Source organism: Lycorma delicatula, chromosome 3 (assembly GCF_047948215.1).
Source record: "Lycorma delicatula isolate Av1 chromosome 3, ASM4794821v1, whole genome shotgun sequence".
NCBI classification, from domain to species: domain Eukaryota; kingdom Metazoa; phylum Arthropoda; class Insecta; order Hemiptera; family Fulgoridae; genus Lycorma; species Lycorma delicatula.
The window spans coordinates 186,407,113-186,423,788 of record NC_134457.1 but is presented as its reverse complement, the minus strand read 5'-3'; the positions used below and the strand labels follow the sequence as shown (position 1 = coordinate 186,423,788).

The 16,676-nt window shown below is 28.9% G+C and overlaps 1 protein-coding gene across 1 annotated transcript in view; it reads right to left on the bottom strand.

Annotated features, from left to right (window-relative positions):
• LOC142322288 (protein DOP1 homolog) overlaps positions 1–16,676 on the bottom strand; it is a 236,467-nt gene that overhangs the window by 137,365 nt on the left and 82,426 nt on the right. Inside the window, exons 13-14 of the mRNA XM_075361200.1 lie at positions 14,305–14,564; positions 12,373–13,525 (exon numbers count right to left, since the gene is read on the bottom strand). Coding sequence (XP_075217315.1) covers positions 12,373–13,525; positions 14,305–14,564 — 1,413 coding nt within the window. The remainder of the gene's footprint in view (positions 1–12,372; positions 13,526–14,304; positions 14,565–16,676) is intronic.

Genomic DNA, 16,676 nt, shown 5'->3' with positions numbered 1-16,676 from the left:
TACCTTTCTTTCTTTGTTGAAATTAGGCAAGCCCTAAATATTCAATAATCTAGCTACCCAACTAGCTTGATGTGCCTTGGGCGCCAAGATGTCTGACTTTTTTTTTCTTTAAAACTGAATCTATTTTAATTCCTTGATTGCAATATAAGTAAATGTATAGAATGTCTCACATAAATCCAATTCCACTAACTTAAGGAGACAGATTTATATTAGAAAAAATCTTATATTTTAATTAAAATATTAAATATGTTAATGTAAAAATTAGATACAGATATTGAGAATGGTCTAATTTAGCCTGTATGTTCTGTTTTGCAAATGAAATCAATACAAATTTTTATATACAAATTTTTATCTTTAAATAAAGCATTAAGCTCTTTTACTTTATTCTACTCTTTAATTTACTTAAAAAATTAAGCTCTATGACTTCAATGCTTTCACGTATTTTTTTCTTCATTTTGTCTAATGCTTTTGAGTTGATCTACATTTTTTTAAACATTTCCACAAGCTTAAATTTACTTGAACAACAAAACAGTCAGATTACTGAGCATCATTCTACCACTGTTTCTTAAATGGAAGAGACTACACAATGAAATATTTGGGAAGTAGGAAGTATGATGTCTGTATTTTGGAGGAGAATGCACTTCTGTTCCCATTTTCTGTCATTTAGGAATAAAAACTTTAAAAAATCATAACATTAAATTTTAAGTGCATAAAACTATAAAAGAGTATTGAGAAAATATAACAATTAAAATAAAGGAATAGCATATTAAACTAAATTTTTTTAATTACAAACCTGAAACTGAGAAAAATTTGAGAGGTTTTGGTAGAACAGCAATTATGGCTTATTATGAACCAGAGAGTGAAGCCATACCTCATCTCACATAATACTATGTTTTTGGATCACTTTATTCCACCGAAAGTAAAAAATGCACTCAGAATAAAATAACTATGTACAATAATTACAATATATACATAATAATTAGCCAGCTGAAAGTAATGCTTAAATTTACAATTACAGTAATGTTTCAACTATAGGACTGATGCATGTAACAAAACTAATGGCAATTTACTGTAACCAATTTCTAAAAAACCTTTTTTGGGCTTAGGGAAATTTTGTGCTAAGTATTTACAATTGACTTCAAGATCTAAACAGAAAACAGACAATTATATGTTCCATTAAATTTAAAAAGTATTCCTGACAAGAATGTTACTGTAAGAAAGATGTCCAAAAGAAATTTTGTTTTTCCAAAGTAACACATTTGTTCTACTATGTGTATGTACCCCTTCTATTCACAGTATACAGCACTGTTAAATAAGGCATAGATAAAGTTTAGAATCAAATGATAACTGATGCTGTACTGACTAAACACAATGAATTTGGCTCGCCATTCTTCCAGTGAAAAGCAGCTTTTGACAATACAGATGGGACATAGAGTATAATCAGCAACTCGTAAAAATGTTATTCCAGTTTACTACCTAAAATAATCGTTATACTGTCAATTCGTAATTAATAATTATACTTTTTTAAACTTTACCCTATCTACCAATTAAAAAATTATGTTTACTTACAGTTTGATAATCAATTACCTAAAATGTATGCACAGTTATGTTTGCTTCAAAGTACCACTGAACATGTAAACATGTAATGCTTAAGTAATACAAAGTAGCAACTTGGAATAAGTAATACTATAAAATTTGTAATCATTTTAACAATTCACATATTTCTGAATCACTGTAGAATGCTAATCCTGACTCCAATCATGACCATAGTGATTCAGTTACGTGATGTGAGCAGCAATGAGAAAAGTCAATGCTAAAGTATAGAATCAATTAGTCATAGTTATTTATATATGCTCATTTAATTATAAAAAAAAACCAAAAATGCCAAAGTGAAAACTAATAAGGAATAAGGTACTAAAAGGATCATCATGCAAATATTTTGCCAAAATTTTCAAATTCTAAGACAACACAAATGTTGCCAGTAGAAAATAATAAAATATTAAATACTATGCTGTATCATCAATCAATCTAATTTTCAGACTTTTCTACAACAAAACATAGTAAATTAGTTCAAACCTTACCTTTATATAATAGCAAACACAATAATAAGATAATATGCATATGTGTCTTAAAAACATTTATTATATTAAAATATAAAAGGATAGGATCAAATAACAATGTAGTATCAAATAAAAAACACAAGAACAATTTTCTCAATGTATTCATCATTGAAAAAAAAAAACAATAACAAATTAAGGAAAATGGGCTTAAAAAAAAATTCTAAATATAAGATTATAGATATGTTAGTAATATATGAACTTAGAACGGGAGCAGCTTCAGAATGTGTCTTCAGGTTTTTTGATTGAAAAATGTCTTTTAATACAAAATTCATACGAATAAAAAATTATATAATTCATATAAGAGATCCATTAAAAACTTTTTGTAGATGTAAAACTATCACAAGGGTGGATTCCTCCATCAAAACCCCTTGATAAGCACAACAATCAACAGGTTATTTTCACTGCTGCTAACGTAAAATTTATTCAGACATATTCATGTACAAAAGTTTCAAATTAAAACACAGAGGATAAATTCAACGTTGCCATCTATAAATATAATTACTATTAGAGGGAAACAATTAGAGCAATCCAGGACTATACTGTTTGTGTAATAATTTACATTTTTAAAATTGAAATTTACAATTTGTTAAGCGTATAAAGTTTTAAAATGAAAAATGTAAAATCATATACTGCAATTGCAGTTTAAAAATAAATTTAAAAAATTTAAATTTGTTTATTATACTGATGAAATTATAAAATTAAAAAACTGCCAAAACAGAACTCATTGTTAATACATGGGATGATTAACTTCTAGTCAACGTAACCTCAGCACAATGATAACATTATTATTACCATTAATTTATTTAATAAATTTTTAAAAGCAAATAATTCTAATATCTTACACATTTTATACAATTCTGGTCAATTAAGTTTATTTGCTTCAGTGTGAACAGTATTTTTAAATCTTGTTTGCATCTGTGTGTGTGTATTTTGGTATTACAAACAGCTCAACAAAATTCACTGTGCCGAACATTACATGAGGTTCTGTTATTTCGCAAAATTATCCTTTAATTTCGTTGCAGTGTAAAATATATATATTCTAGACAGATTAAGGGACAGAAAACATACTCAAATTTAAAAAATAACCAAACTGAAGGAGCAAGGTTGATATACATAAATTAAAATGTTAAAACAACTTAAGAAATGTCACAACAGCGAAATAGAGACTTACAAATCAAGATGCGAGCACAAAATATTCCTGAAAAATAAAGAATTTAAAAGAAAAAGCAAACATAAAATAACTGAAATCTACTTAAAATTATGAATGAACAAAAATATAACGGCACACTGAAATTAAACAGTTAAAAGGGAAAATAAAAATTTAAAAGGTTTTTGAACAATATTAACTTAATTTCATACAACCGAATATTTTGACTGATGATCATGGCTGTTGATGTCCATGCTTTCATAACAAAAACTATATGATCTATACATATATAAATTGTTCCTGATATTCTCATCCCATTAACATTACTCAATAAATGACATTAAGTCATTTATTGAGTAATTTATTGACTAATACAAAACTGTCTTAGAAATGGTAGTTCTAACAAAATCTTAAAAAACTGACCAATCAAAATAACTCTCGCCATAATTCAAAATTATTGAGATGATCTCTGACCAATAAATTCTCAAATTAATCTATTATTTATATAAATAAGAATTACAATGAAGAGATGAAGGAAAAGCGACAATAAAGTGTGCTGCAATTAAAATAAAGTAATAAATGATCGTTAAAATAACTAATCCCCTTTTTTTTATTAATTTTTTTGTTATCATTAACTACATCATTTATAAGTCAATGTTTGCTCAACACACAAAAAAACCACATTATACAATGCTAATCTTCAATAACTTAAAGAAACTAGTTCATGTGATTTCTAGCATAGAAATTTTACTCAAAAAAGCAACCTTCAGTGAGTGACTAAGTAATGTCTAGTAAAGGAATAATTCCTATAAATACTTGTATATATGATCTTGATATAAAAGTACAATCGTCAGCTAGTAAAAAACGATACAATTAATGAAAAACATTCAACATATTCAGATAAGAATGATAGTTATTTATATTTTATACCTAACCTAACGGTGCTAATAAATATAATTAAAAAAAGTGATAAATGTATTTTCTCATATTAACCAATGTTTCCTTATAATAACATATCCTCTAAAGTGTTCTAGAAGTAAATTTTATCAATATGAATCAGTTAACCACATTATAGGTAAAGTCTACATAAAATTCTAAATAACAGTGAAATAAATAAATCAACAGGAAAAAAATATTGGTTCTGAAAAATGAAATTTTGATGATTCATGCACTTTATAAAACTTTTGCTTTTCTAAAAATACCAATTTTTTTCTAAAAATCACAAACAATCTGTTAACTATTTTCATCAAACATTCCATTAATGTTAATTAAGATTTAATAATCTACTGCTTATCATTGTTATTTTACTGAAGTTTATAATTACAATCTCCAAAATAAAATTAAAAATACAACTAAAATAATATAGTTCAAAATATCTACAGTTACAATGGGAATAAACGAGGTGTGTTTTTAAAGTAAAGTCTGTTTTGAATTTTCCACTACAACAAAATGGCGCTTATGTAGCTCATTTATTTCAATCAATAGTCAGCCATTAGCAACAATAGTTTAATCATTTTGTTATTAATTGTTTATATTCCTCCATATAACTTGTGATTGGCCAACTGTGTAGTACCACGAGTAATCTCATTTTTAATGGCAAAAAAACAACTCTGTGGCTGAAATTCACATGCCCTTTTGAGATACTTAAGGTCCAAACATTATGAGACAGTAGTACCATTTTCATTTCACGAAGGGTGAACAAAGTTATGATGAACATAATCATTCATTATCATCAATGGCCAGCCGGCCATTACAATGATACAATGATAATGAATGATAATGATAATGAATGATTTGATCAAAAAAGCTGACTAAAAAAATTGGAGAAAACCAGCACTTCACCATATCACAGTTGTCTTTGATGTTTCATGACCTTTAATTTATTAAGTTTTGACTGCAGAATTGAACTATGAAAAACTGTGTGCCAGGTGGGTGCCAAAATTATCAACCAACTCGCACAAAGAAAATGTCTTGCTGCAGTCCATGAATTTTTAAGATGTTACAAAAATGAAGGTGATGAACTGTTTGTTCACATTGTTACCGGAAGTGAAACCTGGATTTCTTATTCAAATGTCGAAACAACGCAGCAGTCAATTGAATGGTGGTAATCATGATCTCCTAGACCAAAGATGTTCAAAAATGTTTAGTAAAGAAGCTTATGGCTATTGTTTTTTGGGACAAAAGGGTGTTTTGCCTGTCAAATTTAGTGATCATGGAAATATTGTGAATGCTGATATTTATTGTGAAATATTAAAAAAAAATCTTAAAAGAGCTAATAAAAACAAATGATGCGAATGCTAGCTCATGGAATTTTGTTTTGGGCACACACACACACACACATGGCAAATCAGAGAGTGAGGCAATTGAAAAAATTTCAGTGGAAAATCTTCAATCATCCACCCTATAGCCCAGATTCAGCTCCTAGTGATTACTTTCTTTTTCTTCACCTTAAACAGTGGCTTGCATGCATCACAAAGGTTTGACATAATGACAAATTGAAAAATGTCATTTACTGCATGGTTTAGGTCACTGGCTGCAGAATTGCTTGAAAAGTAAACGAAAAAGCAAGTGAAACAGTGTGAAAAATCTATTAAAGTTGTAGTAGCTGTGTAGAAAAGTAGTAAATAAATTTATTTTTTATTTTTTCCATAAGTAATGAAATTTTTTCATATTTTTCAGTTTTGTTTTTACATCAATCAAAATGGATCTTACTTTAAAAACAGGCCATGTGATGCAAGCAAAATAAAATAATAACTTCAGTATTACATGATATTACAAAACAGTAAAGCTAGCATACACTGTTAGAAAATAATATAAAATATGACATAAATATGGTCTAGTCCCTTATAAAAATTCACACAGTTGTTTATTGTAAATTTTGTTATGAATATGCTGATTCTTGTTTAAAATGAAAAAAGGGCATCTATCATTTTAGAAAACATACAAAATCATAAGCTTAACTGTTCTCAATATAAATTGTCAACTCAATTAAATCACTATTAACACATCTCATAATTTAGTAACAACTTCGTAGCACATACATCACAACTTAACAGTGAAAGTTAAAATACTTAACTATGAGGCACGTTACTTTATGTAATATAATCACATACAAAAATTCTTAAACTGATTAGTTTAAGAACTGGAAGAAAACAATGACAATCTACCCATCAATCATGGGTAGATTGTTTTTCTTACCAAATACGTTTTCCTTACGCAAAATTCTTTCTTCCCTATTATCAGTTCTGTGGGTGAAGGTCTGACTGTTAGATACTCCATGCTTAGGATGCCAAAATCTTAATGATAGAGATAGTGCTTTCTTTGGTATATCTTCTGATAGGACTCTTTTGGACCAAATCAACTTGCTGTTTTCTGTTCATTGGCTGTACATTAAGCTTAATGGCTGAAGTACCAAATAGTAAAACTTGATCCCCAACAGAAGGCAGTATACATCATTTTTAAATAATTTACTAGAGAAATTTACTTTTTAAAATAATCAATTAAACTTCCAAGTTTATACAGTATTAAGTTATTACTACTTGGAAGTCATAAAGTAATAAATTATACATAAACTTTAATCAAATATGTTTAATCAGTAGTTATTCAATGTACAGTGAACAAAATTAAATATTTATGATTAAAATTTTAAAAAGTATTATACAAAGCAGTCTATATTGATACAAATAAAAATATGTGAATGATCAAATGAAAATTTGGCAATTACTTAAAAATAAAACGGTTCATAAAAATTTCTGAGATCAATTTCCTTGCTTCCACAGTGTGACTTTAGTAACTTTCCTTCATGAATAATTGCTACTGCATAAATATGCTAGAGTCAAATTCTATGTTTTGCTTATGTAGATTTATACACCAACTCCTCAAAACAGAATTTCACTAATTAATTCTTTTCTATTCCCAAAATGCAATGTGTGATAAAATTTTAGGAGAAATGTAACATGTAAAACTAACCAAAACATAACTTGTTTTTTCTCAAGTACATCAGTTATAATTACCAATTTGCACCTAGGTTTGAAACAAATTTATTTTCTGTTTGCACCACCCTCACTATCCTTGTAGTGTTTACTACAACTGTTTTATTCTCAACAAATCTTTGTAACAACATATAAATATAAAAAGTCATGTTCTAAAATAAGATGAAACAAGCACAATAGTGGTAGTCTACTTAACACCAGATCCAATCCACTTTTTTATTGTTCAGTCTAAAAATTAATTTTACTAAGTTTTATAAAATCATAATTAGTACAAATAACAGAACAAATCTACAAGTTAACATGCGTCTAACTGCATTGTCTAGACTATATTTCTTTTCACAGTTTTATTCTCTTTCTTCTTTTTAACTTTTCTTGAACCTCTAAGAAACCTTTTTTTCTTTGATCCATCATATCTTCTCTCAATATCTTTATATATCATCAACCTTTTATGGAGTTATTGGAACTAAATTCTCAAAATATCTGATACATTTTCAGTTCTTGTCTGTGCAAAGGGATATTCACTGTTTTGTAAAAAAAATAGACTTTATTCACCGAGAAACATCTCAATAAAAAAATGTAAGGCTTAACATGAGAACCTACCATCTATCACAAGTGATCATCAAGTACTAAGTGAGCTGAAGGTTTGCCTGTGTCTTTGTCAACCAAACTGTCAGCTGGCTGTCGGCAGGACATGCAAGCAGGATTTGTTGTACTATCCAACCAGTTAACATCATCGGATTACTAATAACATGACACATTTGTATGTATATAAATGCAAACATGGCCTGTTATTTATAACTGTAATCTAACCAAATGACATCATCCAATTACTAATAATAGAACACATTTGTGTATAAAATGCAAACACATTAAGAATATTGTTACAGTTTAACTGTGAAGTAGTGCATGCTGCATAAAGTCAATTTGTTCATACTTGACTGTGTTTTGTTTTTTCATATGTTTAGTGCATTATTCTGCATATAATGTTTTTTGTAGTTGTATTTTAATTTATTTTAAATTTATTTTGTTACACAATATTTTTAGTAGAGGGTTTTATGTCAAAATTTGAGAGGGAAAACTCTCCATAGTCAAGCTTGGAAAATTATATGGAATGTTAATCAGCTTATGGAAAGAGAGGCCAAACAGTACCATGCGTACCATTTATTATTTCTGTGAAAAAGTGTAAAGAGAGAACTGCTGCTGCATGTGGTTTTTGCCAGGACTGTTAAAACTATTAGAAAAGAAAAAAAAAGAATGGGATTTTAGAGGATGAATGTTCATTTTAAACCCCAAAAAAATATAAACAGGAAAACAAAATTCCAATTTAGAATGTTTTGATAAATATTGATTTCCATTTGCAAAAAAAAGTGCTTCCTACAGCTAAACATAATTGTAGTAAACTGAAAGAGTTTTCAGGGTGTGTATGAAGCGTCAGGAACATTTTGAAATCCTTAGGATTTTGATGGAGAAAAACTAAAAATAAAAGAAAAATATTCTTATCAAAAATGATGAAATATGAGAACAAAGAATACGTTAGAATGTATCAAACGTTACTGAGAAGAAAAACAACCCATTGTTTATGTAGATGAAACTTATCTTCTCATATCTCAAACAAAACATAATCAGATAATTCTGATCAGGGCATATATTGTAATACATCAAAAGGATACTGAGCAAAATTGTGTACAGTGGTGGTAAGAAGGGATTCATAAACAATGCTCTACTGATATGGAAAAGTAGCATATCAACTGGGGATTATCCTAACAACACGAACTCTGAAAATTTCATGAAATGGGCGAAAAACAAAGTCTGTCCAAATCTACCCTTGCAAATGGTTGTAGTGCTGGATAATGCTGTGTACCATAATAATCAGTATGATAAGGCAGCTACCACAAAATCTAAGAAATCCGAAATGGTATCTTGGTTATAGAAGAAGCAAACACAGTTTCATCCTAAAATTATTACACTAAAACTTTACAATAACCAGTTAAGCTGTACAAACCCAGGCATAAAATGTATATTTTGGATCGTCTTCTTGAAGCTCAGTCATATAACCATTCGCCTGCCACCATACAACCTAGAAATAAACCCCATCAAAATGATATGGGCAAAATGATATGGATATTTTTACGCAAAAATATATGTGACCCAAAGAAACATCACATTCAATTATGCTACATGAAGAAAGAATTTCTAATATAACAGAGAAAGACTGAGCAAAATTGACACAATTTTCACAAGGTACAAAATTTTCTAAAATAAAAGAGAAACTAGAAAATAAATATTTGGAGGATCACTAGTTGATGATATTGAAGAAGAATTTGTTATCAATTTACAAGAAAGTGATTATTCATCTACAAGTGTAGATGATTTCAGCGACAAAGATTTAGTTAACACCTTTAGAGTAACAGTTTCTCCATTACAGTAAGTCAAAATAAATATTTTTATGCCATTATCATTTATTTGTAGTTAAAGTAAAATAAGTTAAATAAGAAGGACAAAAATAGAATACGTATAAATTAATATATTGAGTTAATAAATTTGTATCATTTATAACGAAACATTAGAAATAAAAAGAAATGTATACAAGAACAGACAACGCATGTTTTTTGCAGGGCTAGTGCACTAGACATAGCAGTTGGCAAGGGGCAAACTTTCAGCTCACATACTGTAATATTGAGAAAAGAAGTCATTGAATTTCTTAGGAATAGATTTATTATCAAAGAAAAGTTTAAAATTCATTTTTGAAATAAATTTTGCTTTGTTACACACTACTTTGTTAAATGTATTACACTTAACTCTATCCATAACTTTATTGTTTGCACAGAATGCTTCTAATTTCATATTAACCTTCTTAATGCAGCCTTTGGTGTGGAGAGTTAACTGAGGAAAAACAAGTGTCATGCACTACCCGATTCCCCCACTATGCCTACTGTCTGCTATATATAAGTATGTAACACTTAACACTGTGTGTTAGTAAGGCACACTATCTCTCACTCTACAGAGTTTATGCATATACAATGTTCTCTGTGTGTCTCTCTCTCTCAATCTTATACACAACTTATGCATATAGGGCGTCCTCCCTCTATCTCTCTCACATTCTTACACAGCTTATGCATACACAGTGTTCTCCCTCACTCTCTATTTCTCTTATACACAGCTTATGCCTATCTACACCTTCTCTCTGTCTCTCTCACTTGCAGTTTATGCTGCAGTATGATGCAATACAGCTAACTGACTAAATTATTCTGTTTTATGAAAATAAATATTTTTTATGTGTATTTCATTGTTAGTTCATATTTTTTATTAATAAATAATTTATCATTTGTGTATATGTTATTTTGTACCATTAATAATTCATACAATATTGCATAAGAAATTTTGTTTTCATCATGTGTCCACACACTGATGCATGTTTTTATTTTTATTCTTTCTTGCCCCAGCATTAGGATCTACTGTTGACAATTTTTAAGGAGCCTTATATTTTAAAGGCTTTTTACAGTTACTCTAATTAATATCTTCTGACATTCTTATTTGAATTTTAGAATATCAGCTTTGTTAAAAATAGCTTCTTTGAGAGGCTTTTTAAAATCCAGCAAAAACATTTTTTAGTTTAGATATAATTTTTATCATGAAGACCACTGGCAACATTTAAAAAAAAACGAGGAAAATTGCTTGTTAATAAATCACTCCATCATAGTCACTAAAAGTTTTACAGATCTAAGAAAAAAAATGGGCCAATTGGATTTGACTATAATCATTTTTTAACTATTTCACACTCAATCAATAATTTTTAAAAATGCTAGTTCAAACTATATGAATACCTCTTTAATTTAGTCCATAACATTTTTAAATAAACTGGTTGGTGTACAATTTTCATTATCAATAAATCTATTGAAATAATAAAAAATAATCAAACCCTCTAACTGAAGGTGGGACACATTTTTCACCTACTTGGTATTAGTGTTTAATATTTTAAACATTTCTTTCATAATGAAACAAAATATCTGCAAATGATCTAGTGAATTATTAAAGCATGAAGTAAATTCCGTGCAAAAAATTTGTGTTGGTCCTTCTTAGCAACTTCCAGCCCGGCCAATTTTTATTTCACTGTTTAGGGAGACCATAAAATCCAAACAACATGATGTTCATAAACTGTTTGCCCCAAGGATAATCTTCTCTCATTATAACACAATTTATTTTTAACAAATTTAGGTTTACATTGACTCCACCCATTATGATTGTAATACAAAACAGATACTAACTTTCACTGACTTGTAAATAATTACTTATTCCCGTAACTTGTCAAATTAAAACTAATTTCCATGATTTTTCCAGTCTATGTGAACCACAGAGAAGAAATTGTATAACTTATTTATATGGTAGATGAACAAATAGCCACTGTCCAAGGAGAAATTTTTTTACCACAACAGACCATCAGCCATATACTTCCATAACACTCTTCTTAATGCTGCTCAAATATGTTCAGCAATACCATGCCAGTAAGCTCTCTTAATAAATTACACTAAGAAACTGTAAAATGCAGTTTGAAGTAGTATTAATCAAAACAAAAAATCACAATCTTTGTTATCTATTTTAATAAATCAAGCAAAACCACTATTACTTACTATTATTTTGCCTTACATTACTTTAATAATTTAAATCTGTTAATTTTTTTTAGTTTTCAACAATTGTTACGTAATACCAATCAGATTAAGGCAATTTCTTGTTACTGAATGCAATTTAAGATCAAGAACTTATGCACTGACAAATAAGCCATTATGCATTAAAAAATCGAAAAAATGAGATTCTTGATATTCAGGAATGGCATTTTCTTATCACCCTGATTAAACAATTGTTAACTGGAAAAGAAATAGAAAAGATTTATAACAAAATGGATTAATTATGTTCTGAAAGGAGTAAGGACAACTAAGAAAAGCTAAAACAGATAAAATGACACAGATTTTAAGATATGAAGAGTGAAATTAAGCTTTATTAAACCTGCTAAATAATAATAATAATATTTTATACAATAAAATATTATTTTATGATTAAGTAAAATGTGTATAAAATGACTAAATCCAGAAAAAGCAAAATACCAAAAAGAACTTACCGAAACATCATTTTCCCCTAATTGTACTGCAACTTTATCTACAATTTCTGTCAGTAGATCTTCGACTACAGTCACAGTATCACTGCCAAAGTAATCCTCTGCAGGAGTGGATTCCTCTAAATCTGCACTTTCTTGATGATCCTTTTCAGGAAATGACCAGCTGCGAACAAGCTCACTACTAGGCTCTGCACTACCAGTTGTTGCAACACCATCACTTGAAATAGAACCTCGACTTTTCCTATCTTTATTCAAACTTTCCCCATCACTTACTCTCATAAATATACTGTCAGATAATGAAGATAAATTTAATAGATCTAAATCAATAGAAGACAATTTCAAAGTCGGATTAATTATGCCTAATGAACTTTTTGCAATTTCTTGATCTAAAGATGAAAATGAATTATTCCGATGTACAGATTTTGGTTTTTCTAATCTTCCTCTTTCATTACAGTGAGTTAATAATCTATCAGAACCTTCAACTGATTTGCTTTTATTTTTATCTAAATCAACTCCACCAGTAACTCTGACAGCTTTACCAATTAATTCTCCATTGTGCTCTTTTTGGTCTTCAAAATAATCATCAAAATCAGTATTTATAACATCAGTTCTATGCATACCATCAGTTGAAAATGGATTCACAAATACAGAAATATTTTGTAATAATGATAAATTTTTGGAATGTGTCTGATAGGAATCATTGGTTTCTTCGTAATGTATAAGCGATCGCTTTTCTGTAACATAGCGATTGTTTAATTTAGAACTGTCCTGACCAGCCAGTGAGGTAACAGCAAATATTCTTTTCATTTTACCATTTTTATTATTACCAGAATTCATAGCACCTTTTCTGCATTTTTCTGAAACATGATATATAACATTACCATCTACAGAACTGATAGCATATATTTTAGTAGTCTTATCCTGATGTTCATTAGCAGCAGGCTGTCCACTAGAAACAGGTTCATCGTGTTGCTGAATTCTAACGTGTAATACACTGAGGCGAGCAGTTGCTGGGTCTAGTAACATCATCAACATTGGATCAAGAAGGCGATGAATATCACCTCTTAGTAGCGAATGAAGTAACCAACTCTGAGCTTCAACCTTTAAACATGAACTTTCTGGAAGTTGTAGATTATCCAACATCTTCAGCATAGATCTGGAAAAAGTACATTAAAATAATACCAATATTATATTTTAAAGAGCTTGCCAATATTCATGTAATATATGAATTATTTTTTTGACAAATATGATAAAGAAAGAACATAATAAAAATTAATAGATTTGTCTCCATATCTACCTCCCTATCATTAATGAAGGTAACATTAGATAGACATCATCAAATGTTAGCAGGTTAATTTCTATTTCAAAATCTCTCATTATGCACCTTAGGCAGATTTTTTTTACATTTTCTACTACTGCTCAAAGCATAATGATCTTGCAATTTAAATTTTAACACACAATATTACTTAATTGTAATTAACCAAATACAGTATATTTAGTTTTACCATACGTTTATTAATAATCTATTTTACTCATGTCGTGTTTTGCATAAACAACTAAAAGAAAAAAATCCAGCAAATTCCAATAACAACCTAATTAGGCTTAATCAGATTAAAACTTCAATAAAAAATTACATTTCAGTGAAGTGTTAAATATTAATAAAAACAAGAACCTAAAATTACATAAAATGAGCATCCACTTTAAGAATAGTTACTCTACCATTCAAGAGTTTAGTTAACTTATCTATCACCTAAATAAATTATGAAAAGTTACTTCAAAGATATTTACTAAATATTTTTGTTAACAAAAGAAACATATTAAAAAAGCCTGATTTGAATACTACTAAAATATTCAATTAAGAAAATTATTAAAATTTCATTCAACTAGGAAAAACCAATATGTACGAATAGTAAATAATAATAGTGACTGTCTTACTTGTAAAAAATATCAGTGACACGTAGGGAATTGCCAAGCCTAGCATTTACTTCACGACCAATATGCCATAGGAGTGTAAATCGTCTGAATGCAGCAAGTCTACCAGATTCGCTCTGACAACGATATGATAAGGCTTCACCCAGGCAATCCTCAACAACATCACTTGTAGGAAGAGCGCTCTGTAACTGATGGAGGAGCTCAACACATCGAACTCTGTGAGGCAAACTACCTAAATGACCCCACAATCGGTGTGCAATTACCTGTGAAATGAAATAAATTTATTTTACCCAAGCATGAACAAAATTGTCAAAACAAAATTAAAACTTTTAATGATATACAATTCCTTGGCATGAATCCAGTCAGGCTAGGTATTTTTTACATTTTCAACATTACCATATCAAATTCCCACGCACATGCTTTAAGCTTATATTAATCTAACTAAAAAGACAATGATGAGTTCGGTTCCAAAAAGCTACAGGTACAAAGGGACCATTCTGACAGTTAAACTAATTTTATAAGGCAAGTTTAAGAAGAATAAAGCCAATTACATGGAATTTGAGATCTGGAGAAAGTAATTAATATTGTACAACAGAACAAAATCTTAAAATTTTAAGAACAATTGAACTTAAATAAGGGAAAGAAGTTATTTACAATCTGTAAAAGAATTAGTTAGCAGTTATAATTATAGGAGTACACAAAGAAAAGCAACATCTATTTCAGAAAAGTATGCTGTCACAATACATTTTACTTATAAAATACAAACACAGGAATTGAAGGAACAACTTGCGATGAAATAACTATCCAAGTAGAAAAGATAAAAATGTTGAGGTTTAGTGATGACATAATTTTTTTGGCACAAACTAAAAATAATTTACAATTCTGAATATAAATTTTATTGTTAAGAGATAAATTCATTTTGAGAATAAGCCTAACAAAGGTAATGAAATGTGTTGGAATAGATGGGAGCAATAAATTAAATATTAAGATGAAGCAAAAATATACCAGAGGGTGTGGAATTATTATTTAGATGTAAAATTGCAAAGAAATTTAAATTTAGATGTAAAGTGACTGGATAGGATGACAAATAACAAGGTACAGAGTAAGCATCTTACACCAATCTGTAAACACAGAATGTCTATAAAAACTGTTTCAAGAATTCAGGAGATTGTGCCCCACATCGAAACAAAGAAAAAGCTTTATATCAACGTATGTCTGGAAATGATTAGTTTAATGGCTATCTGTCATTTTCTATTTATAACATAAAAATTTATTTCTCACGAATGGTTAATTTCAGTTTGGTGGACGAACTAAAATTTCGTATACTGCTAGGGTACCTCTCTATTTTCTGTTTAGCCTCTGCGATCTCTGAAGTAATACTATGGTAATACTACAGAGGATGAATGAGGATGATATGTAATGCATGAATGTAAATGAAATGTAGTCTTGTACAGTCTCAGGTCAACCATTCCTGAGGTGTATGGTTAACTGAAACCCAACCACCAAAGAACACCAGTATCCATGATCTAGTATCCAAATCTGTATAAAAAAACTGTCTTTCCTAAGATTTAAACCTTAGATTGCTAGGGTACCTAAAGGTTTACTTGTATAAATATAATGAACCTATCTCTTCATATATTTCATAATGGCAGCCATGTAAACTTTTTAATTGTTAATATCTTTGCAACTGGTGGTTTATTTAGATGTTATGTTATAACAAAAACTGTTAAGCATTTCATGATGAAGAAAATGTCACCTTATTTATTCAAATCAGTTCACAAATAACAAAGGTATGGCAAAATTTCTTTTTTTGCCATAAAAAACTGAGTAATTAGATTAAAAAAGCAGTTTTCACTTCCTCGCGAATTAAATAACTCAAGATGATCTCAACTAAAATAATTTGATTAATGTTATTCATGCAATAAATTATAATAATTTAATAATATTGAAAATATTACAAAAAAATGAAATATTGAAATTGTGAAAATATTATTATAATAAATTATATTAACATTGAAAAATAATTTGTATTAAAACAGATGCAATTATTAACAATTACTGTAAATGTAAATTAAAACTAATACCCAGTTTGTCTTTTGCTGTTGACCAAGTGAATACATTAATCTGTGCTGTAAGGGTTAATTAATTTTTTTTACTATTATCTCATTTACTGTGGCAGGTAATGTGGATAATATTTATACTAATTTAAAAATGGCAAATATGCATTTAATGTTCAGTCTTTGATGTTGCAACAACCTTGAGGCGAGATGACTGCATCAGGAAATCTTTCGCAATCGAGTAACCTTGTTTTCGAGTAACATTGTTCACACAATGTTTTCATTCATTCATAGATGGCTCAGAAACAAAGGGACCTT